The 25,737-nt window shown below is 42.2% G+C and overlaps 1 protein-coding gene across 1 annotated transcript in view; it reads left to right on the top strand.

Moving 5' to 3' along the window:
- The first annotated feature begins 698 nt into the window (after positions 1–698).
- tbcd (tubulin folding cofactor D) overlaps positions 699–25,737 on the top strand; it is a 268,520-nt gene continuing 243,481 nt past the window's right edge. Inside the window, exons 1-6 of the mRNA XM_041216683.1 lie at positions 699–993; positions 8,835–8,885; positions 15,223–15,320; positions 15,427–15,528; positions 20,363–20,509; positions 25,436–25,491. Coding sequence (XP_041072617.1) covers positions 795–993; positions 8,835–8,885; positions 15,223–15,320; positions 15,427–15,528; positions 20,363–20,509; positions 25,436–25,491 — 653 coding nt within the window. The 5' untranslated portion in view covers positions 699–794. The remainder of the gene's footprint in view (positions 994–8,834; positions 8,886–15,222; positions 15,321–15,426; positions 15,529–20,362; positions 20,510–25,435; positions 25,492–25,737) is intronic.

Raw genomic sequence — 25,737 nt, 5'->3', positions numbered from 1 at the left:
AGGTCATGTTATGCAGCCAGTAGTGTCCCTGCTTCTGAATGGAAAAAGGGAAAAAAAAACTTCAGATTTGTCCCACCTGAAGACTTGATGGCCAAGGAGTGTATTCATAACGTGGCCAAGCAGGTCTCCAATGGCAGGTTGTACTAGGCGAGAGAGATTCCTGATCAGCCATGTGATGGAAAGAAAATTAGAGCCTCTGTCATCACTATCCGTAGCTCTGGACGATAACATATGTGTAAAAAGAGCACATATACACAGAATCATAGAATTGTCACAGCACAGAGGGAGGCCATTTGGCCTATTGTGTCTGGATTACCTCTTAATAATCAGCGTACTGAGTGCCACTTCCCCTGCATAGTCCCTGTAACCCTGCACATTGTTCCCTTTTGGATAATAATCCAAGTCCCTTTCGAATATTGACCCTGCCTCCACCAGACACTCAGGTAGCACATTCCAGACCTTAGCCACTGACAGTGAAAAAGCTTTTTCCTTATGTCAATTTTGCTTCTTTTGCCAATGATCTTAAACGTTCTCATTCTCAATCCACAGCAACTTGGGCTCCAAGTGAACTGTAACCACCCCACCCCACTGCAGAGATTCACTCACTCAGCATTGAGCTGCAGTTTGTCTTGCCACCAGGTGGGGGGGTTTGAGCGGTTTCGGAAACGCGCTGCGCTCTTTCTGTCGCAGTGTGAGCACCGTCGGAGGGAGGGCGGTGGGGTGAGAGGTCAGAGCCAGGGCTCTCTGTTGCCAGGGCAGCGCCGGGAGGCCGCGTCTCGGGGTGCATTCGGTCCATGGCTTTCAGCGAGAGCCGGCCCGAGGCGGCCGAGGTGGAGCAGGATGAAGGGGCGGGCGGGGAGCCCGATCTCATCGCCAAGGCCAACTCGCTGCAGGCCTTCAGTGAGAGCGAGGAGGCCCGCGGCCTACTGCTGGGCCTGGGCGCGGCGGCCAGCGAGCCGGCTCACAGCGAGATGCTCAGCCAGAAATTCACCGGTAAGAGCGGGAGCGGGGCCCGGGGATCCTGCTGTCCCTCCACCCGCAACACCCCCTGCCTCCGCCTCTAACCGACCAGAACCTCGGCCCGTCCGTTCCCGCAGCTTTTACACTGGGAGCCTCGGAAACTGCCCCCCACCCCCCGTCTGCCCCTCCCACCCGCTCCTGTCTGCCCCTCCCACCCGCTCCTGTCTGCCCCCCCCACCCGTCTGCCCCCCACCCCCCCCCGTCTGCCCCTCCCACCCCCCCTCCTGTCTGCCCCTCCCACCCCCCCTCCTGTCTGCCCCAAACCCCCACCTGTCTGCGCCTGCCCCCAAACCCCCACCTGTCTGCGCCTGCCCCCAAACCCCCACCTGTCTGCGCCTGCCCCCAAACCCCCACCTGTCTGCGCCTGCCCCCAAACCCCCACCTGTCTGCATCTGCCCCCAAACCCCCACTTGTCTGCCCCTCCCACCCGTCTGCCCCTCCCCCTGTCTGCCCCCAACCCCCTGCCCCCCACCTGTCTGCCCCCCACCCCCCCTCCTGTCTGCCCCTCCCACCCCCCCTCCTGTCTGCCCCTCCCACCCATCTGCTCCACCCCTCTGTCTGCCCCCAACCCCCCACCTGTCTGCGCCCCAACCCCCCCACCTGTCTGCCCCCCACCCCCCCACCTGTCTGCCCCCCACCCCCCCACCTGTCTGCCCCCCACCCCCCCACCTGTCTGCCCCCCACCCCCCCACCTGTCTGCCCCCAACCCCCCCCACCTGCCTGCCCCCAACCCCCCCCACCTTCTGCGTCTGCCCCCAACCCCCCCACCGGTCTGCGTTTGCCCCCAAAGCCCCACCGGTCTGCGTCTGCCCCCAAAGCCCCATCGGTCTGCGTCTGCCCCCAAACCCCCACCTGTCTGTGTCTGCCCCCAAACCCCCACCTGTCTGTGTCTGCCCCCAAACCCCCACCTGTCTGCGTCTGCCCCCAAACCCCTACCTGTCTGCGTCTGCCCCCCCACCCCCTGCTCATGTCTGCACCTCTCTCCCCCCCACATCATTGCATTTAGTAATTTGTGTATTTGTATTGCCAGATCCCTTTGCTGCTTTACCCAAATTTAGATTCTTATTTTCTAAGTATTATGTGACCTCTTTATTTTTCTTAGGATGAGATGATATATTTTGTTCCAGGTGTTGATTTTAGGCCAATTCTGTAGTTTATTAATAGTCTTCTCATAATTTGTTGTGGTCTTCCACAGTATTGACAATTCCCCTCAATTTGGTGTTGACCTCAAATTCAGAAATTGTACTTTGGATTCTAGAGTCTAAATCATTAATATAAAGTGCAAATGCCAGTTGTTCCAACAATGATCTTTGTGGGATGCTACTTCCCACTCTCTGCTGCTGTCAGTAGATACCATTTACCCCTAATCTCTGCTTTCTGTTTTGCAACCAGCCAGCTACCCATCATGCTAGTTGGCCCCTGACTCCACATGCTCTGCCTGACTTTATTCATTAAGGCGATTATGTAGTATCTTCTCAAAGGGCTTTTGGAAATCTATATATATTACATCCACTACATTATCCTTCTCCCTTCAAACAATTCTCTGAGTTTGCCAAGCAAGAACTGGAAAAAGTTAGAGATGCTACAAAGTTTTAAGCAAGTATGAGGTAAGGGAATAGAGAAGAGAGCAAAGGGATGGTCTGATTGGGTGGTGGACAGGAGAGATTAAATGACAAAATGGATGATGTGTAAGGCAAAAGGAGAAGGTAAGGAACAAGTAACGGAACAAAAGATTGGTCTAGTGGAGGTGTAAATAGTAATGTTATCACCAAAAGCTGCCAACTGAAAAACTAGGTGACAGTGATTGGAAGCTGGTGAGCTCAATGTTGATATAAAAACAAAAAAACTGCGGATGCTGGAAATCCAAAACAAAAACAGAATTACCTGGAAAAACTCAGCAGGTCGGTCAGCATCGGCGGAGAAGAAAAGAGTCGACGTTTCGAGTCCTCATGACCCTTCGACAGAACTTGAGTTCGAGTCCAGGAAAGAGCTGAAATATAAGCTGGTTTAAGGTGTGTGTGTGGGGGGCGGAGAGATAGAGAGACAGAGAGGTGGAGTGGGGGGTGTGGTTGTAGAGACAAGCAAGCAGTGATAGAAGCAGATCATCAAAAGATGTTAACGACAATAGTACAAAAGAACACATAGGTGTTAAAGTTAAAGTTGGTGATATTATCTAAACGAATGTGCTAATTAAGAATGGATGGTAGGGCACTCAAGTTATAGCTCTAGTGGGGTTTTTTTATAATGGAAATAGGTGGGAAAAGGAAAATCTTTATAATTTATTGGAAAAAAAAGGAAGGGGGAAACAGAAAGGGGGTGGGGATGGGGGAGGGAGCTCACGACCTAAAGTTGTTGAATACTGAATATTGAATTCAACAACTTTAGGTCGTGAGCTCCCTCCCCCATCCCCACCCCCTTTCTGTTTCCCCCTTCCTTTTTTTTTCCAATAAATTATAAAGATTTTCCTTTTCCCACCTATTTCCATTATAAAAAAACCCCACTAGAGCTATACCTTGAGTGCCCTACCATCCATTCTTAATTAGCACATTCGTTTAGATAATATCACCAACTTTAACTTTAACACCTATGTGTTCTATTGTACTATTGTCGTTGACATCTTTTGATGATCTGCTTCTATCACTGCTTGTTTGTCCCTACAACCACACTCCCCCCCTCCACCTCTATGTCTCTCTATCTTTCCGCCCCCACACACACCTTAAACCAGCTTATATTTCAGCTCTTTCCTGGACTCGAACTCAAGTTCTGTCGAAGGGTCATGAGGACTCGAAACGTCAACTCTTTTCTTCTCCGCCGATGCTGCCAGACCTGCTGAGTTTTTCCAGGTAATTCTGTTTTTGTTTTGAGCTCAATGTTGAGTCTGGTATGCTGTAAATTGAACTGTTATTATCTTTTATATCATATGGGTTCTATTTCTGCCTTACTGATGGCTGTGTCACTCTTTTCAACTGCCAATATACTGTTACAAGTAAATGCAACTGCTCCACCTACCCTTATCCCTACTTTTCTCTTTTAAGTATGCTGTACTTTGCAATGTTTACTTCTTAATTCTGATTTTTCTGTAGTCATGTCTCAGTAATCCTGACTATATCTGATTCCTTGCAATGTATTATTGCTTCCAGTTCTCCTGTTTTATTATGGACATTTCTGTACAGAGAGTTCAACTCATTTTTAGTAGCAAGTCCTCTTACTTTATTTTTAATCATAATTTTATGCTCTTGTTCTTTAACTCCACTGAAAATTCCTACTCTTCCTTAGTTTAGTCTGTTCTGTGTCTCTTTTCTTGTTCATTTATATTTAGACTTGTTTCATTTCTTGCATATTCCTCCTGCCAAATTACTGGTTTAAATGACATAAGACATAAGAAAAACATTTTACAGAATTGTTATAGCATAGATGGAAGTCATTCAGCATTGAGTTCTATAGCTGTCACATGAAACCAGCAACTAAAGACAGTTACAAAATTCCACGATAAATTAGGCACGATATGTATCAAGATTTTAAATGTTTTTTTAACTGCCTTTTTAACATTTAGTTCCATATCCTCAATGTGTAATGACACTTATAGATAAGCATTAGTTGTTTACAACTGGAGTTTGCAATCTTTGAGAAAGAAAAAGTGTAATATTTTGGTGCTGGCTTCACAGCCCAGATGTGTTAGTATATTCTGGATTGATGGACACCCAAAATACTTTGCATCAAAACAAAAATGGTAGTAAAGACTATGTTGGCAGTAGATGACATTATACAGCTTCAATGTTATCTGCTGTGTTAAAATAAAGGAATGGTTTTGTGGTTCTGACACAAACATAGGAGAAACAAAAATGACTGTCATAAGCAGCTCATGAGAACCTTGTTTATAAATTGTATTGCCTACTTACAAATATTGTTCTGGTGACAACTGCTAAATATCATTGCAGTAGTTTTCCTTGCTGGGACTGTTTCATGGGCAGCAGCTTATGTCCTGCTTACTTGGGGCAGTAAACAAAGACCTGCACTTTTATTGTAGATAAGCTCATCCCAAATCCTACATATTTGTCACTTTTGCTGTCTTTCTTACATCTGTCACAAACTAACAGTGACATGGTGAGCATTATGTCAGCAGTGTGTTAGGCATGATGACATCAGACAAGCTAACATCCCACAGCTGCTTTGCCCAAAATGGTGGACTTGGGGATACAGGGTGAGGAGTTCTGAGATTTGAAAAGAAAATGTATAGATCTTTCTTCAGTAACAGTAACAGTTCTGAATTATAGATGGAACTTACCACCAATTCATTAGAATCAAATGGTAGTTACAGATGATTGCTGCTTTAAAATTGGAGAGGAAAACTGGTTTAATATGTACCTTGTTTACATTCAAAACCTTCCAAGTGCACTGGACACTTAAAAATTTACTTATATTACATGACCAGGAATAATTTGTCACTTTTTTTCAATTGATACTAGATATTTCCAGGATTTTCTGTTTTACTTTAAATTTTTTAGTTTTCTGTTGTATTGTTGCTTTTTGATTTGTGCTTTTAACCTCTTGTAAACTTGGCACTAGTTTGCATTATTATTAGTTAGTAAGTACTGTTGTAGTCAAAAGCTGCGACGTACACTGTCACAGAATGTACTACAGTTCTTGTATCTTGTATGTAAGGCTGCTTTGATCTCATTGTGCCAGCCCTGCCACAGAAGTTGCTATTTGTAACATGAGCTCATACCAAAGGAAGTGCACTGTTCACTTGAGAGTTGGGGCGCTCAGCAAGTGGCATGAATGGGACAGCTACACTTTTGACAACATACTTATGTATAAGAATTTAAACCTTTCAAACTGTGAATATCACTCTATAACTGAGGGAATACCTTGTCACATTAAGCACACTTATCTAATTGCTAGTCTTTGATAAGGAACTTGCATTGTAGTGATTGATTTAAGGATGCGTGTGTGCAAACCTAATGTCTGATCTTCATTAAAATTGTTTAGGAGTGCAATTTGTGTGCAAACATTTTTGGTGTAATTCTCTGTTGCCAGTAACTAACATAAATAAAACAAACCTAGTTGGATGTGTGACACATTAAACAAAAACAAGCATTGCTGGCTGCAGTTTGTCAGGCCACAGAAATGTTTACAAATATTTATATTTTCAATTGATTTGAAACATTGAAACTCTTTGTGATTATGTCTCTTCAAATGCTTTGAACTGCATGAAATAAAGAATAATATTAAAATAAACTGTTGCTTTCATATGTGCTTTGCATTTCAAACATTGGTTAGGAGTGAAATAAAACCAACAATTTTTTATTTTACTCAAATTTACTGCAGTCAAGACATCAATTCAACAATGGCCCAAATCTTCCCATCAGGATTGGAACCCCTATTTCTGACCCAGGTCAGACAAAAATAAAATGCACTTACCTTCCTCTGATTTTTTTGTTTGGCCAATCTTCCGACAGAGGATCCTGCATAACTGACCCAGTGCAGCAAAGCTTGCAGGCAGCAGCGGAGAGAATCCGCACAGAAGCCATGCTCCCTTTTTATGGCACTAGCTGCAGTATTCCAGTAAGTGAAGGGTTTAAATGCCCCAAAGCTTCTTTGAAAAACTATGGAGAGTAGCTAAGTGTGTAAGGGGGTAGGGTGGGTAAGCGGGTATGGGGATGGGGTGGGTATGGGGCAGGGTGAAGGTGGGTGGGGAAGTTTGCCATCCTTACCCAGTCTGGCACTGGAAAGATTCACTGCTCTTTTTTTAGGGAATACCCACCTGCCACCCCACCAACCTGCCATATTTCAGAAAGTAAAGCGTTTAAATGCCTCAAAGCTTCCTTGAAAAACTGTGGAGAGAGGTGAGTGTGTAAGGGGGTATGGTGAAAGGTGGGTGGAGTGGTAGGTGGGTAGCCTCTAACTCTGAGTTGGAGACTTTGGACGGTTCCAAATTATTTACCTAGTCTGACTAGCCCCCTGGACCTACCTACCCACTTAGCCACCTACCACCTCACCCACCTGCCACCCAACTCATGTTCAACCCTGTGACCCCATCCACCTTTCACCCTACCCCTCCACCTGCCACCCCAGTCACCTTTCACCCTACCCCTCCACCTGCCACCCCAGTCACCTTTCACCCTATCCCTATACCCACCCCACCTGATACCCACACCTACCCCACCCCTTACACATTTGCCCGCCCTACCCCCTTACGCACTTGCCTACTGTACCCCCTTACACACTTAGTGTCTCTCCATCATTTTTCAAAGAAGCTTTGGGGCATTTACTCTTTAGTGCTATAGACAGTTTTGGAGCTCCTGGGGAGCAGGCCCAAACTTCCTGTGCACTTCCCATGGAGTCCTTGCATTTGGACATCCAAGAACTCCCGTGACGCATCTTGATGGGGGAATGTCTGGTTGGCAACTATCTGGAGACTGGAAGATCTGGGCCAGTAAATCTTTAGCCAGATTCTCTGAAATTGACTAATGAATGTTGGAGCAAGTATCGCTAAACCTTAGAATGGTTTCCAGTTTAAAAATCATTGAAAAAAAACATTTTCTTGCATTTTACTAAGCTTGTTGATCATCATATTCTCGTATTTCTATAAATTTTTAATGTAGTTTTGTTTTTTCCCTGTACTTCTCACATGAACTATTGTCCATGTACAGCTTCTGTCAACCTGAGGGAATGCTCCATTTCCATAAATTCCATCAATTTTGTTCCATGATCGAGGTTTGGACTGGACTTGAGGGCTTGAGCTTAATCTAAAATTGATATTACGATACAGTACTGAGTGAAAGCTGCATCGCAGGAGGTGCTGTCTTTTGGGCAAGAACTATACTGAGATCCACTCTGTTTGTACACAAACGTCCAGTGGCACTATTTGAAAAAGACAGTGAATTCTTCCAGTGCTATTGCCAATACGCCTCCCTCAACCAATGCCTCCAACAATAGGATAACAAACCATTCTTCTCTCTTGCTGTTTTTGTGAGCTTCCTGTGTGTACTTTGAGTGCTGCATTTGTCCCCATGACAGTGGTTTCATAAGTACTTTACTGGTTGTGATTTGCTGAGGATGTGTTATATATAATGTTGTATAAATTTGCAGCGCGATGGTGGCGTAGTGGTAATGTCACTGGACTAATAATCCAGAGGCCCAAGCTAATGTCTGGGCACACGGGAAGGAAATTTGCCGTCCTTATCCAGTCTGGTCTATATGTGACTCCAGACCCACGACCTTAATTGCCTTCTGAAATGGCCTAGCAAACCAATCAGTTCAAGGGCAGTTAGGGATGGGCAACAAATGATGGCCTTGCCAGTGATGCCCACATCCCTTGAAAGAATAAGTAAAAAATAAATGGAACTTATTTTTCTAGACTTGGCCTAGCTGTGTAGGATGGTGGTCAGTATTTCATCCTCTGAAATGAACTGGTTTGTGATGACTTTGTGTTCCATCCAGTGAGTTTACAAGGCCAAGTCAATTGGTACACAGCTATGAGAGAAGAAAGACTTGCATTTTTATATAACATCTGTTATGACCCCAGGACGTCCCACTGCACGTTATAGCCAAAGAAGTAATTTTTAGATGTACTGTAGTCACGTTGGAAGCACAGCGGCCATTATGTGCACAGCAAGGTCCTACAAACAGCAGCGTGACAATAACCAGGCAATGTTGCAACTCCGAGGTTCAAAATCGCACAGATCTGGGCAGAGGTGCTGCAAGGCCAGCATTGTTCATGAAAAATATGTTTTTCACCCTGATACTAATGTCTGGATATTGAATAACTAAACATATTTTGCCCGCTAATAGATTTTTCTTCCTTGTTCTAGTCATAATGGATAAATACCAGGAACAACCTCATCTGCTGGATCCACATCTGGGTAAGATAATTTATGTTTGAAAGGACTACATTTTCCTAGTCTGTGGATAAGATAGTATACATGTCATACATTCCAGCATAAACCTTTCTATTTGTTGTTTGTACTGGCATAGACGCAACTTGATGAATGGCTTTTTCTGTGCTTTAAATTTATATGATTCTACATTGTCACAATGACAGAAGAAAACACAAGTATTTGAGGTGAATGACTCCATAGACATGTCATTGTTTTGACATCTGAAATACAGTGATAAATATTAGCTTGAACTTGTTTTCAGATAAGAATCTTATAGCTCAGAGGGAGACCATTTGACCCATTGTGCCTGCATTGATTCTTTAAACAGTGTGTCTCCTGCCAATGCAATATGGCCAGGCAAGATGGCTGCCGATACCTGTCTGCCATGCGTGCTGGTTGGTACTTGTGCAGACATCCATTGACATCACTGCTGGAGTTGGCAGCCTGAAACTCAGACTGCCAGAGAAGGGGCAAGAATGAGGAGAGGCAATATAGTCCAATAGTCACAGCAATCTACAATCCACTTAAATTACTTTCTGTATGGCGCAGTGCGGCTCCAGGAAGCTGAACAGGGGCGAGCACAGCCTCAGTAGCACCGAGTCTTACATTACGTAGAGGGGCATAGCTTTGAAACACTGACCAACATGACTGCAGTAAAATATCCCACGAGGAAAAGATTTTAAATTCCCAACTGCAAATCCTTCTAGCCCCCTGTAATAGGAGTTTCCGAAATCCATCAGTCAGTCCAAGATAGGAAGTCACATCATTCTGTCTTCCTGCTGCCAGGGACAGTGATGACCATGCATATGCCCTTCATATTGCCCCCTATAAAGATGGTGGCTGTTAACCTGGACCTACAATTGTGCATGCATGGCATTGGCAGCAAGCACAGTCTTTTAAACAGTTATCCAATTTAGATCCACATCCCAGTCTTTGCCCTGTAAATTTGTCCTTTTCAAGTGCGTCCAATTGCCTTTTGAAAGTTTCTGTGGAATCTGTTTCCAACATTCTTCCAGGTAATGCATTAAGCTTGATTTGTATTTCAGTATTTGTGTGTTAAGAAAAGGTCAAGTTGAATTTTAGTTTTTCTTTAAAAGTGCCTGCATTTCTAATGAATTTTATGACTCTAAGACAAGTTAAGCAAACATGAGAGTAGAAACAATTGTGCTGTTGCCGAGCAACATGGTCCAGAGAGGCAGGCCCCTCCCACACTTCCTTAGCAATAACTTGCTCACTGATGCCCAGGTCAGGTTCTGCCAGGGCCACTCAGCTCCTGACCTCATTACAGCCTTGGTTCAAGCATGGACAAAACAGCTGAACTCCCGAGGTGAGATGCGAGTGACTGCCCTTGACATCAAAGCCGCATTTGACCGAATATGGCATCAAGGAGCACGAGCAAAACTGGAGTCAATGGGAATCAGAGGGAAAACTCTCCGCTGGTTGAGTCATACCTAGCACAAAGGAAGATGGTTGTGGCTGTTGGAGGTCAATCATCTCAGCTCCAGGACATCACTGCAGGAATGCCTCAGGGTATCGATCTCGGCCCAGCCATCTTCAGCTGCTTCATCAATGACCTTCCTTCCATCATAAGGTCAGAAGTGGGGATGTTTGCTGATGATTGCACAATGTTTAGCACCTTTCGCAACTCCTCAAGATACGGAAACAGTCCATGTCCAAATGCAGCAAGACTGGGAAATTTCCAGGCTTGGGCTGACAAGTGGCAAGTAACATTCGCACCACACAAGTGCCAGGCAATGACCATCTCCAACAAGAGAGAATTTAACCATTGCTCCTTGACATTCAATGGCATTACCATCACTGAATCCCCCACTATCAACATCCTGGGGGGGGGTTACCATTGACGAGAAATTGAACTGGACTAGCTATATAAATACTGTGGCTACAAGAACAGGTCAGAGGCTAGGGATTGTGCTCATCTCCTGACTCCGCAAAGCCTGTCCACCATCTACAAGGCACTAGTCAGGAGTGTGATGGAATACTCCCCACTTGCCTGGATGAATGCAGCTCCCACAACACTCAAGAAGCTTGACATTGTCCAGGACAAAGCAGCCCGCTTGACAGGCGCCACAACCACAAACATCCACTCCCTCCACCACCGATGCACAGTAGCAGCAGTGTGTACCATCTACAAGATGTACTGCAGGATTTCACCAAGGCCCCTTAAACAGCACCTTCCAAACCCACGACCACTACCACCTAGAAGGACAAGGCCAGCAGATAGATGGGAACATCACCACCTGGAAGTTCCCCTCCAAGTCACTCACCATCCTGACTTGGAAATATATCGCTGTTCTTTCACTGGGTCAAAATCCTGGACCTCCTTTCCAAATAGCACTGTGGATGTACCTACACCACATGGACTGCAGCGGTTCAAGAAGGCAGCTCACCATCACCTATGCAAGGGCAACTAGAGATGGGCAATAAATGCTGGCCCAGCCAGTGAAGCCCTCTTCCTGTGAATGAATAAGAAGAAACCACAGAGACACAGAAACATTTTAAAAGAAAAAAAACAGTTTTGAGCTCAGTTGAAAGAAGATGCCAGTACAGGCCGGACATGAAAAGGGACAGATAGTAGGTACAAGCTAAAAAAGAAAAAGTCTCCAAATCCAGGGAGTGGAACAGGAAAGATCAAAAGTAGACTTTCTAGTCAAAGGAAGACAGGAGCATGGAAAAGGTTCTGTTAGGTGAAGTTAAGAGTGAGGAGCAGAGAAAGGCTTCAAGCTTATAGAGACAAATGCTGCAGGAAGCAGATTTAAACGATATAAAGGCCTGTGGGGGCCAGAAGATCCAGAGACAGCTGAATGTCTGTAACTTTTACTATGGTGAAGCCGTGGTGTACTTTTGACAGCTGAGTCGGTGAGAGAGAGTGGAAGAAGGCTTGAATGCATGTGGTGACCCAGGGGAGAGGAACATCGGAAAGAGAGTTTGAAGTCCTGGAGGTGAACCCTTGCAGAAGGTGTCTGTGAGAAAGCATTGGTTTGGGAGAAGATTCCAAAGTGAGTTGTTGGAGAGTGGAGATTGGAAATCCTCGCGTGAAAGATGGAGTTCAGTGAGACTGGTTGGCTCACAGCGACAAGCGCCTGGGGTGGAGTTTAGGAGAGATCCATAGCATCTGTCTGGTGGCATCTGTCACTTGGTTTCAGAGTGTAGTGTGTCTGACCATAGATCACCGATTGGTTTACATGGACTGTGTACTTACTGTGATCGTTGGAGTACAAGATAGCTTTTGTAACTTGTATTATCCTTGCAAATCTGTATATACCTGTAAAGGTATAGTTGTGGGTGAAGGAGTATTGTAATATAGTTCATAATTTTTTGTTAAATAAATGTTTTATTCTTTTGTTAAATGTTCATTAGCTGACTCCGGTGACTCTGTTCAGTAGCCATTCCACATATCTAAACAAACAAATAAAAGTTAGGATCTATCAACCTGGGTTCCACCGTGGGACAAGGCTTATCCAGTTATAACATCAACTGGGATCATAACACTGAATTAGTTACGTAGAGGGTTTGTGTCAAAGCCAGCAGCGTGATTCAGTAATTATCTGAGTGAGTGAGCCAAGCAGTTTGCAAATGTCAGAAGTCATAACTAGAATATGATCTTTCTCACATGTAGAGTTATTTATTGTATTTTGTTATTGGTAATGATATGTTTGGTCATGCAGTTAAATTAGTGTAAACAATTATAAATATTAGTTAGCTTTGTGTCTGTACCCTACTTGTCCAGCAATCCATGTCTGTCATCTTGAAAAATCTCCTGTGCAAGCAAGCTAAAATTTGATCACTTTTTTTCCATACCAGGTTTATAATTCTTGGTTTGGTTAATTGCTTTCATTGAATACCAAAAATCTTAGTTAAAACAGGGTCCTACTGCTTTCTGTTGGTTCAATCCCGTGGGTTGGATTTTGCAATCAGCAGCGAAGCATTGGCATTTGCTTCTAACCTTTAAGAAAGCCGTCCATAGGCGTAGATTTTCTCTGATATCAGTTTGTTTCTTGAACCAAGTCAAAGGGATCTCCAGGCATCCAGCAGCAGTGATGTCATTAAGCAGGATAAGTAAGCAATCACATTGAAGTACTCTCGCTGACAAACCAGGAAGTAAAAAGCACTGAATCCCATCACTTTTAATTTAAAATTTTTACAGATAAAGTGAGAAATGTTTGGGACATACACATGGCATTAAGGTATTGGATAAATATAATATTTTTAAAAATCTGAAATTTCTTATCATAATGGGGAAATTTGACTTTTAACAAATATAAGATTAATCTTTCAGGGCCAATGATACAGTTTAGCAGTAATTATGAACATAATCTACCATTAAAACTGTTACACCTCTCCCAACAAGGTGCACGTTTTATAGTGAAACTAAGAGTGGAAGTTCTTGTTAGTTTAATGTTTTCCAATTGATTACAGTCTGGGTGGATCTCAACAGCACACCTTCTAGAGAAGCATAGAATCACTGACAGCAACTTGTGGATTTCCACATTTTACTGCGCATATGCGGACCCCAGAAGTTGCTGTTGGCTTCTGAGGAGTACTGGCAGTGAATGCTGGCAGCTTAACTGGCATTACTTTCGTAAAGTCCGGACCCATATATTTAGCTGCTGAACTAAAGTACACTCATATAGCTTTTAATGCACACTGTCAATTTAATGTATTCCAGTACTGCTGTAGTCTTCTAGCATAGCTGTCAGCCTTTTTGTTAACACTTATTTTGATTGTTTTACTTTTTTGCATAACTGTGAGAAAGGAAAGGGAGTTTTAAAAACTGGAAATTACCATGAATAAATATTGTACTAGGATACAATCTTCATTCCTTTAGAATGCCACTGGCATTGAATTAACTTGTTAAAAAAAATGTAAAGACTTTGTATGTTAACTTGTGTTTGCAAGGATCCTCTGAGCCACAAAGTTCTCCATTTCTGTTCTTGGCTCTATTGTGTGACTGACCATCAGGAACTGCAATTAGGTGGGGCAAGTGTTTTCCCAGACTGCTAACTGCTGTTTGGTGCTGCAGCTCATGAATTGCATGAAAACTCTCTAAACCTCTTTAGTTCAGTCCTGTGACGATGGTGGGAGTAATGAATGCACTAAGCTACAGACTGAATAAAAAATGTACTTCGACACGCTTTGTCTGCCAGTTTTTAAATTAAAGTAACACTTTTTGCAGTCTAATGTCGCTGAAGCTCTTCACATTCAAATCCTTTAAATTTAATTTGCTTAACCCCTAGATGTTGGCAATTTCTGGAAGATGATGTTTCCCGAGACCAGTTAATTTTATTATTTTCAGTTAATGCATTGCGGCACTCAAGTAGATATTAACGTTAATAAAATAGTCAATTAGGAAATGGTGCATTACTGTCATATGTATCTCGAGTAACTAATTTAAATTAAAACACAAGTTTACACGAAAATATAAAAAACAAGTTTTTTTGTGCTTACTTTGTTTCTTTTTTCCTTCTGTTCTTTTCCTGACCTTTTTAACTTCCCTATTTCTTTTTTCTATCAATTCAAACTCTTCTACTGTTCTGATTATCGTCTCCTTTATCTTTTCATGTGAAATGCTTTTCTTACCCTATGGTACCAATACTTTGGAGGACTTTTTGCAAAAAGAAAAAGGCTGTTTTATAAACTATAAGGCTGCTCTTTCAGTCAGTGGAAAGCCTTGTTGTTGAACGTTGACAATACCATATCATAGATCCAACTAGATTGATATTAGATGTGAAAATTGCATAACCTCATCAATGGTGTCTGGAGAGTTAACTTCCTTAATTTATTCTCAACTAAAAGTTGATCTGGGCAGAAAATTACTTAATTTGATTTCTGGTTCTCCCTTAAATTAATATTGCTTGTCCATGAATACTAACTTGTCATCTTACTATCTTAAAGCTGCACTTAGATTAAAGCAAACCGCATTGGAGTTCTCGCATGATGCATTACATGTTTTTTAAAAAATGGGTGAAACTATTTACTGATGTGAGAATGTTTGGGATATGCTAATTTTGGTTTGAAATGATTGGCTGCAGAATCATAAGATAGCATTCTGAATGTCCTTTGAGGCAGTTTGAATACAGATATAATGTATGTAATGTTACCAATTGTCTTTCTTTATAGCTGAGTTGCTTATGAGTTCTCAAGATGTAAATTGACAAAAATACAATGTTTTTGATTGTCAACCCTTCTGCATGTCTTGGGAAAGTTGTACTTTAGCAGTAACCTGTTTTATGATAATATAAAGGATATATTGCTGTCCTTGTGATGGATCTCTCCTTACAACTTTATTTTGTAACTCTCCTAGAATGGATGCTGAATATTCTACTGGACATAGTGCGCAGTGAGCATTCTCCTTCATCTCTTGTACATCTTGCGTTTAAATTCCTTTATCTCATCTCAAAGGTAATCTGCATAAAATATTTACTTAAAGATTTATACATCAATAAATCTGTTTATGTATTACTTAACAAGTCGATGTTGGAATAGCAAAATTTTTTTGCCATTGCAGGTGCGTGGCTATAAATATTTTCTGAGGTTGTTCCCTCATGAAGTCGTGGATTTGCACCCAGTCTTGAATTTACTCACTCAGCAAGACCCAAAAGACTGTGATGTAAGTAGAGAGTCACAATTCAGAAATTTGTGGACTGTTGTTGCAGAAAAGATTTGGATAAACAATGACTTGTAACATGTATTTTGTAAAAAAAAAAAAATCTGTGTTCTTAGGAGTTGGGGGAAAAAAGTCACCGAAATCGTGGGCTGTTGAAATGCCAAACACAAGTTTCCCGGCAAGTGAACACAGTCATTCATTAGTTTCTCTTGGCAGTTAGAAAATGTCCCTTGCGAGCTCTGTAGGAAACCCAGGAGAATGTGGCAGGTTGGGTCCAAATTGGCTCAGTGACAAGAAACAAAGGATAATGATTGACGGATGTTTCAGTGAATGGAAAGTGGATTCCAGTGGCGTTCCACAGAGCTCAGTGTTGGGTCCCCTATTGTTTGCGGTATCTACTAATGATTTTCAATTAAATGTGAGAGGCATGATTGGGAAATTTGTAGATGACACAAAAATCGGCCGTGTAGTTGATAGTGAAGAGGGTAGCTGTTGTCTCCAGAATTATATCAATGACTTGAGTGGCAAATTGAATTTAATCTGAAGAAGTGTGAGGTAATGCATTTTGGGAGGGCAAACAAAACAAGGGAATGCACAATAAACGGGAGGATATTGAGAGGGGTGGAGGAAGTGAGAGACATTGGAATGCATGTCCACAGGTCCCTGAAGATGGCAGGACAGGTAGATAAGGTGGTAAAGAAGGCATATGGAATACTTTCCTTTATTGGATGAGGCATAGAATACAAAAGCAGGGATGTAATGCTGGAACTGTATAAAACACTGGTGAGGCCACAGCTGGAATTTTGCATATAGTTCTGGTCACCACATGACAGGAAAGACATAATTGCTTTGGAGAGAATACAAAGGAGATTTACAAGAATGTTGCCAGAGCTGAAAAATTGGAGTTATGAGGAAATATTAGGTAGGCTGAGGTTGTTTTCCTGAGAACAGAGGAGGCTGAGGGGTGACCTAACTGAGGTGTCCAAAATTATAAGGGGCTGAGATAGAGTAGACAGGGAAGATGTGTTTCCCCTAGTGGAGAGGTCAATTATCAGCTGGCACAGATTGAAGGTGTTAGGTAGAAGGATTAGAGAGGATATCAGGGAAAATGTTTTCATCCAGAGGATGCCCGGTGTCTGGAATTTGCTGCCCAGATTGGTGGTTGAGGCAGCGACGCTTAACTCATTTAAAAGGTACCTGGATCTACACCTGAAATGCTGTAAGGTTACGGAATGGGTGCTGGATGGTGGGATTAGAATGGGTGGCTTGTCACCTAGCCACCGATGCCTGCATCCCATGAACGACTAAAGAAAAAGGCCTGGTGACGAGAGTCATGAGGAAAAGCTAAGGGGCAATAAGCTGGAAGGTAAGCTGATTGATGAGCTGTGCAATTTCAGCCATCTTATGTGGAGTGAAAATGTTGCTGGAGAGAACTTTGTGAAAGAGGGGAAACACAGAGCAATCAGAATAACTTGGAGACTTTCCTGCAATTTCCTATTATTTGCTATTAGGGAATAGATCCCTTCAATATAGTATGAAAAAGGCGATTAATTACACCCTCATCCTCCCCTTGTTTTTTGTATTGAAAACCCATTTCTTTTTTATTTTACCATGTACAGGTTTCTCGTATTTGGTACAACGGTGAAATAATTAGAATTGCGGAAGCACAAGAGGCCAGGTTTAGAGGAGTGCTGATATCTCAGAGGAATATGGGGCAGGTGTATGTTACAGAGGTAGGGAGGGGTGAGCAATGTAGGGACTTGAAAACAAGAATGAGAACTTTAACGTCAAGATATTGCTTGAACAGGAGCCAATGTAGGTCAGTGAGCACAGGGGTAATATGAGAATGGAACTTGCTGCAAGCTAAGAGTTTTGGATGCCCTCATGTTTTTTATGGAAGTTAGAATGGGAGACCAGCCTGGAGTGTGTTGGAATAGTCAAGCCCAGGTGTAATGAAGACTTGAAAGAGCATTTCAGCAGCAGGTTTTCTGAGAGGGATGAAGCCGGGTGACATTACGGAAGTGGAAAAGGTGATCTTAGTGATGGCACGCATATAAGGTAGGAAGCTCAACTTGGGATCAGGGTTGTGAACAGACTGGCTTAATCTCAGACTTTGCCAGTAATGGAGCTAGCCCAATTTTCTATAAATTTATATTAATTGGTGAAAAATAAGGAGGTTACGATTATGCAAATGCCCTTTTTGCCCTGTTTTCGTTCCATGTACTGACACCTTTACACAATTAGGGAGAAACTGTGCCAACATTTTGTGCATAAGTTTCACCACTGCATATTTTATTCCCTTAATATTTTAATCTATTAATAGTAATTTAAGTTTTTACAACAGCAACCTTTATTGGTTTGGAACCCTTAACATGATAAAATATCCCAAGTCACTTCACAAGAGTGTTAGAAAGCAAACTTTGACATATAAGGTGATATTAGTGCAAATGACCAAAAGCTTGGTCAAAGAAGTAGATTTTAAGGATCATCTTGGCAGCTGAAGGTGTTGCAACTCATGGAAGAACAATCAAAAGCAGGGACCCTCGAGGCTGTAATTACAGAAGTGCAGATATCTCAAAGGATTGTCAGGTTGGAGGAGATTACAGAGATAAGGAGGAACAAGGCCATGAAGGGATATGAAAACAGAATAATTTTAAAATTGGGGCATTGCTTAACCGGGTGCCAGTGTAGGTCTGCGAGCATGGGGTGATGGGTGAATTGACTCGGTGTGAGTAAAGACGTGGGCAGCAGAGATTTGGATGACATCAGGTTTATGGAGGTTAAAACATGGGAGCTGGCCAGGAGTTGAGTCAAGAGATAACAAAGGCATGGGATTCAGCAGCATTATTTTTATTTGTTCATGGGATGTGGACGTTGCTGCCTAGACCAGCATTTATTGGCCATCCATAATTGCCCTTGAAAAGATGGTGACTGAATTGCTAGGGAAGGCAATGTAGTTGGTAGCTAGGAGATGGAGTGTGCAGTGGGGACCGAGACAATGGTTTCAGTCCTTCCAGTATTGGAGGAAATTTCTGCTCATCCAGTACTGGGTGTTAGACAAGCAATCTGGTAATTTAGCGACAGTAGAATTGAGAGAGGTGGTGGTAAGATAGAGCTGGGTATCTTCAACATCCATGTGAATAATTACATTGTGATTTAGGATGATCCTGCCAAGGGGCAGCATATAGATAGAAAATTGGAGCAGGCCTAGAGTAGATCTATGGGAATCAACAGAGCTAATGGTACAGGAAGAAAGAAGCCATTGCAGATCATTCCCTGGCTATGATTAGATAGATAAGAATGGAACCAGGTGAGTGAAGTCCCACCCAACTTGATGATGGTGGAGAGGTATCTAAAGAGGATGGTAGATCAGTATATCAAAGACTGCAGGCAGGTTAAGAAGGAGGAGTAAGCATAAGTTTATCTTTGTCACCATCACATAGGATACCATTTGTAACTATGATAAGAGCTGTTTTAGAACTGTGGCAGGGCGAAAACCTGATTGGAGGGATTCAAACATTGAGTTCAAGGAAAGATGGGCCCCGATTTGAGAGGCAACAGCACGTTAGCAGATAATGGAGAGGAAGGGAAAGTTGGAGATGGGGCTGTAGTTTTCAAGGACGGTGGGGACAAGGTTGTTTTTTTTTTGAGGAGAGGGTGATGATTTTGGATTACTGGTACTGACATATAGAGGCATAAATGGGGACACATTGTGCCATATGGATTTGGCCCCCTACTTGTGCATTAGAATAATTGGGGTACAATTTTGTATTCCATGATAACTTAATGCTGTTCATTTATTCATGCTAAATGCAAGCTTATCTTGAGGCATATATACTTGTTTCATATATTGGTTGTGAAGAAGGAAAGGGAGCTTGAGAATCCAACTCCACTTTGCATACAGACTGTGGTTCAGATGACAAGCGATAGCTTGAAAGCCATGTCACAAACAGTAAGCTCTGCTGTTGCTTTAAAATTGTTTTGGTGTTTTGTAGGGACTGACACCCAACTATATTAGTGCTGCTGTTAGAACTTCATATAGTTCCTGTGTAACTGAGGAACTTGAAATTTTAAAACATTTTATTAGGTTGTCAGAAATAGTATTTTGTAATTTTTCAGTATAGATTATTGTGCATTAGATGTTCAAGTCTTTTATAGTTCTGTTTCTTGTATCTGTACTTCCTCTACTAGACAAGATGAGTTATGCTGAAGGCTACTCAAAGGCCTATGATCCATTGTTATCAGGCAGCTAAAGAGGTTGTCTTTATACAGATTCTTAGTGTGGGACTGCTTCCAGTAGTTCATCTTCTTTTCCTTACTGGCTAATGGTAATCATCCATTCTTAGTCCATTGCAGAATGGGTCCAAATAATCCCGTTTTTCATGCTGACAAACATTACATTTGTTGCTTCATACCACCTCCTTCATCACATGAAATGTTTGTATATACTCTGAAAGATGTTCCTATTATGGTAGCGTTTTGTTCATTGATCTATTTATAATTGCAAAGCCATTGTTTCAGACAGGGAAAAAGAACTCCCATCTGATTTTGACCAATTTCCTCTCATTGAACCTGCCGTACATTCTTTTTGAAATGAGCATGTTTGGAGGTCTTGTGTGAGTTATAATTTTCCTCCCAATGTTGGAATGATTGCAGTTTGTAGCCTAACTCAGGAATACAGCCTGAGGAAGTACCTGAGGAATAAATGAGCACTTAACCCACTGGCATTAATCCTGAATTCAAATTGTAGTCTCCTGGATGGTATTCTAGTGTTCCAAGGCTCGTATGCGCGAGAATGGTTTTGATGGCTCTGATTTGACTTTATTTTGTCTTTCAGACCTGGGAAACTCGTTACATACTTTTGTTGTGGTTAGCCATGACCTGCTTGCTCCCATTTGATATGGCAAGACTTGATGGTAACAACTCGACACTGGCAGCACAGCCTAGGACACCAACTATGGATCGGATTTTGAATGTAGCAAAGGTGAATGCTGTGGTTCTCTGCTGTGTTATCATTGTCTGTTTTATATATTATAACTGGGGTTTCATTTCTACAGGAATAGAGTACAAAGAAACAAGAAACTAATGTTATCACACTGGTGCAGTTCTGGTCTCTGTCCAATAAAAAGAATGAAGAAGAACTCTGGAGAAATTGCCAGAATGGTTTACAAGGATGTTACCCAAATGGAAATGTTAATTTCTGAAGGATGAATAAGGAGGCTACTTTTTCCTTGGGAGGCAAGAAACTAAATATGGTAGAGGAATGAAAATGAACTACAGATACATGAATCATTGAAAGTGGCAACACAAATTGGCAAAGCCATAAAGAGTGAAAACTTAAATGCGCAGAATGTGGGACTGGATAAAAAAACTGGACTTAAAAAGTAGGAAACTAAGATTTGAGTTTGGAGGAATGGAGTAGGCCAATGGTCAGTGCTTAAATTCTGCTGTTTCTTCTCTGTATCTAAATGCAGAGAGACAATGAGAATACATTTAAGAATGAGGATTTTAAACTTGGCTGCAGATCCACGGTAGGTTAATGAGAACTGAGGTGATGGACAAATGCAATTTTGTGTATGACATGATATGTGGAGCAGATACTTGCACAAGCTGAAGCTCATATGTGGTGGAGGATGTGAGGTCAGCAAGCAGATTGAGTGGTTCAGTCTGGAAATGATGAAGGCGTTAATAATGTTTTAGACGTTGCAAAATGATATTTGAATTATGAGACCATAAGACGTAGGAGCAGACATAGGCCATTCAGCCCACTGAGTCTACTCCGCCATTCAGTGATATCCTGGCTGATCTGATAACCCTCAATTCCACTTTCCTGCCTTTTCCCCATAGGCCTTGATTCCCTTACTGATGAAAAATATGTCTATATCAGCTTTGAATATACTTAACGACTCGGCCACTACAGCCCTCTGTGGTAAAGAATTCCACAGATTCACTACCTTCTGTGAGGAGAAATTCCTCTCTGCCTTAAATGGGCAACCCCCGCTCCGAGATTATGCAGTCTAGTCCTAGTCCTAGTCCTAGACACTCTCACAAGGGTAAACAATCTCTCAGCATCTGCCCATGCTAATATACTACCTCCAACACCATGGGCTCTTATCTTATTAAGTAAACTTACGTGCGGTACCTTATCGAATGCCTTTTGGAAATCCAAATATATTACGCCTACTGGTTCCCCTTTATCTATCCTGCTTGTTACCTCCTCAAAGAATTCTAATAAATTTGTCAGGCATGATTTCCCCTTCATGAAGCCATGCTGGCTCTGCTTGATTATATTATGCATTTCTAAATGCTCTGCTATTATATTCTTTATAGTAGACTCTTAACATTTTCCCAATGACAGATGTTAAGATAACTGGCCTTGTTTTTTGTCTTCCTTTTTGAATAAAGACGTTAGATTGGCAGTTTTCCAATCTTCTGAGACTTTTCCAGAAACTGAGGATTTTTGGAAGATTACTACCAGTGCATCCACTACCTGTGTAGCTACTTCCTTTAATATCCTAGGATGCAACCCATCAGGTCCAGGGGACTTATCTGCTCTAGCCCCATTAGTTCCCCTAGTACTTTTTCTGTAGTGATAGTTATTGTATTTATTTCTTCCCCACCTTTTACCCCATGATTGTTTTGTATTTTTGGTATGCTATTAGTGTCTTCTACCGTGGAGACTGTTGCAAAGTATTTATTCCTCTGCCATTTCAAGGTTCCCCATTATTATTCCAAAGATTAAATTATGAGGAGAAATCACACAAAGTGGGGTTGTACTCCCCGGAATTCAAAAGATTAGCACATGATTTGACTGAAGTTTCCAGGTTTTTAACGGGAACTGATGGTTCCTCTCTTTCTAGCTACCCTTTTTCCCCTAGTTGGGGAGTCAAGGACTGGCAGTGCATATGTTAGAGCCAGGCCTTTCAGGAGTGAGGTTTGGGAACAGTTCTTCATGCAAAGGATAGTTAAAGTTTGAAACTCTCTTCTGCCTACAGCAAAGGATTCTAGGTTAATTTTAAATTTTAAATCTGCAATTGATAGATTTTTGTTAACCAAAGGTATTAAGGGATATGGGGAAAAGATTGGGTATGTGGAGTTAGATTACAAATCAGCTGTGGTCTCATTAAATTGTTGAAGTGGTTCAAGGAGCTAAATAGCCTACTTCTATTACGATGAAGAGGTTGAGATTGGGGCAGAGGCGAGTAATTGTTGTGGCGGCAAAGGTAAGTGGTTTTCCTGCCCAAGTGTATTCTTGTGGCCTGAATCTCATCTTCGAGTAGAGCAGGATGCTGAGGTTGAAGACATCCTGGTTCAATGAGAGATAATGGTTGAGGAGGGGAATGGCACCACTCTCCAGGGAGCTGAGTGTTTGGCAGGAGTTGAAGAAGATGTCTTTGGTTTCCCCACTGTGCGGCATGAGGGAATTCAAACTCATCAAACCGAAGTTCACACAAGGAGTTTAACAGATAAGGGCTTAGAGGTGGTTGAGAGGTAGTGTTAGATATCATCAATGTACTTGAGAAAGCTGACATTTCTCTCTGGAGTATATTATAGTTGAGGTGGTGAGGGGTGTTTGTGGGTGGGTGGATGGTTAGGATATATCCTTGAATTGGAGGGGTGGGATTCAGAAAATGATAAGTGCAAGAAGGAAAGAAAAGCTGTTTCTCAAGATGTTCTGGCTGAGTTTGCATAGGTCGGAATGGAATTGTGCAAACAATTCAAAAGAACTGGATGTTGGAGAAGCATGGTGTTGATTGTGTCACGCACTGTTGACAACAACTTCAGGAACATGGGAGTGAAAGGGGATCCAGGGTGCAGGAGGTGGGCATAATAGATGTACTGAGCTTGGAGAGGGTAAGGTGTTGATTAGTGGGTCAGGTAGGCATGGCTGCTGCAAGAGAGACAAGAATTCAGGACTAGAGTGACGGGAAGCCAAGGTCTCGGTGTTGTGATATGTTAATTATATTGTTAAGATACACGTGTATTATTTAAGTATCAAAAGCACTCACAGAGAGACTGTTTGGACACTGAAGTAGAAGGCGACATATGCAATGCTGCGTTCTGTAAATAAACCTATTATCAAGAAAATAATTTGTGTCTAGTTTCATACTTCACCATCTGGCTTGGGAGCTATTAGCATAGGGAGCAAAGAGATGGGTAGGAAGAAGAGGAAGCAACTGCATCTCATGTCTTGTTGATAAAGAGCTCCTCACGCTTGATGTTTTAAGAAGAAGGGGAGAAAGGGGTTTGAGGAAGTAGTTATTTGTACAAAAAGGCACCTGGGCTAACCTTTACTCTCCAGATGATCCCGGTGGTTTGGCTGAGGAGAGTGAAGCACCTCAGTGCTTGACGTGGTTTAATAGATGCCGAGGCTAGCTGTGTGCTCAGTGTGGTCAAGTTTATGTACTTCAGCTTTGAGGGAGTGAAGATGAGAACTATACAACGGGAAGGTCAGGCATGGAGGTAAACAGAAGCAAAATACAGCAGATGCAATAAATCTGAAATAAAAATAGAAAATGCTGGAAAAACTCAGCAGGTCTGGCAGCATCTGTGGAGAGAGAAACAGTTAATGTTTTGAGTCCGTATGACTATTCAGAGCTAAAGAGAAGTAGACATGTGATGGATTCTACTCTTTAGCTCTGAGGAAGAGTCATATGGACTCGAAACGTTAACTCTGTTTCTCCCTCCACAGATACTGCCAGACCTGCTGAGATTTTCCAGCATTTTTTGTTTTTATTATGGAGGTAAATTGTTTTGCTGCAATGAAGGGCACCAAGGACTAAGCTGAAAGGATGGTTAAGCAAGTCACAACAGGTATGTGAAGTCAGAGGCAAGGGATTTTTGAATTTGAGCACGAGGTGTAGGTTCCTGGGAGTTTTTGTACAGCTGGATGTTACATTATATGATATTGTACAAAGATTTGGGCATATGGGTCGAGAGAAAGAGAGATCAGGAAATATCAAAGGATAGCCCTGTTAGAATTTGTGGACGTGAGATATAACTGAAACATGGCAATGACATGGGTAGGAAATTTAGTGGAGAATGATATTGAAGGATGGCAGGAATTCAGAGGAAAATTGTTCGAGGAGTTGAAGTAAAGATAGAAGCCATTGAGGATGGGGAGCTGCTTGATGTAGAAGCTTAAGGAAGGAAGGGTCAGTGTGTGGCTGGTGAGGTGATAATGATGAGCAATTTATAGGAAAGAGATGGAAGGAGATTGGATGCACACTGATGAGAAGTTACCAGAGGAATTGGGGGAAATATCAAGTTGTGAATTAACATTGCTCCTTATGCATCTGGACTTCCCAAAGTACCTCATAACCAACAATTTACTTTACAATGTAATTATTGTGATTTATGTAGGTAAACCAATTTGTGCACAGTGATATCCTACAAAGAGCAAATATAGTGAATGGCAAGTTAATTAGTTTTTGATGGCAATGATTGTTGGCCAGAACACCTGGTGAACCTCCTGCTTTTCCTGCGGACATCTTTTTTTGCCAACTGAAAGAGGCAAAGAAGTTAGTAGCGTTCCTATTAAACCAGACTACTATTTCGTGACCTTAGAAATAGTGTGTGGGTGGAAGTTGGCTTGGCTGTTGCATTCACTGTTGAGGCTCACCACCTAAAGAATGGCCAATTGTATGAGGTGTTCGAAGATTCTCAGCGCCAATGAAACTGATGCCAGTTTCCAACTTTCAGGATTGGAGTGTGGAAAATAGGATTAGTTCTGTGCTGCATGTCCAGCTTCATGAAAGCAATTCTCAGTGTTCACACCAGAAATGACCATCTCTGTAGTTCTGAACTTCTATTCTGATGTAGCAGAGATTAGGACTTTGCTCACATTCATTACTTTTGGTACATTTTATGACATTTTCAATGAATGATGGAAATTTTGTTTTCATTCTAGTCTTACCTGACAGTCAGTGACAAAGCAAGAGATGCTGCTGCTGTCCTTGTATCCAAGTAAGTGCACTAAAGTATTCATTATTTAGCTGTTGCTTCTGAACGTTTGACAGTTTTCCATGTTGAATTTTACAAGAGCTTGTGTATATGTGAATATAATAAACATGGAGTTAAAGAAGGTCTTTTACATTAGCACTTGTACAGAACAGCTTCATCTTAAGAAAATTAATTGTGTTATAATGGGGAAGTAGATTACTTGTTTCTATGAGGAGCCACTATATGAAGAATCATCATGCTGATACAAGA

This window comes from Carcharodon carcharias, chromosome 22, assembly GCF_017639515.1.
Source record: "Carcharodon carcharias isolate sCarCar2 chromosome 22, sCarCar2.pri, whole genome shotgun sequence".
In the NCBI taxonomy this organism is placed as follows: Eukaryota; Metazoa; Chordata; class Chondrichthyes; order Lamniformes; family Lamnidae; genus Carcharodon; species Carcharodon carcharias.
The sequence above is the reverse complement of the archived record's forward strand: the minus strand, read 5'-3'. Positions and strand labels throughout refer to the sequence as shown.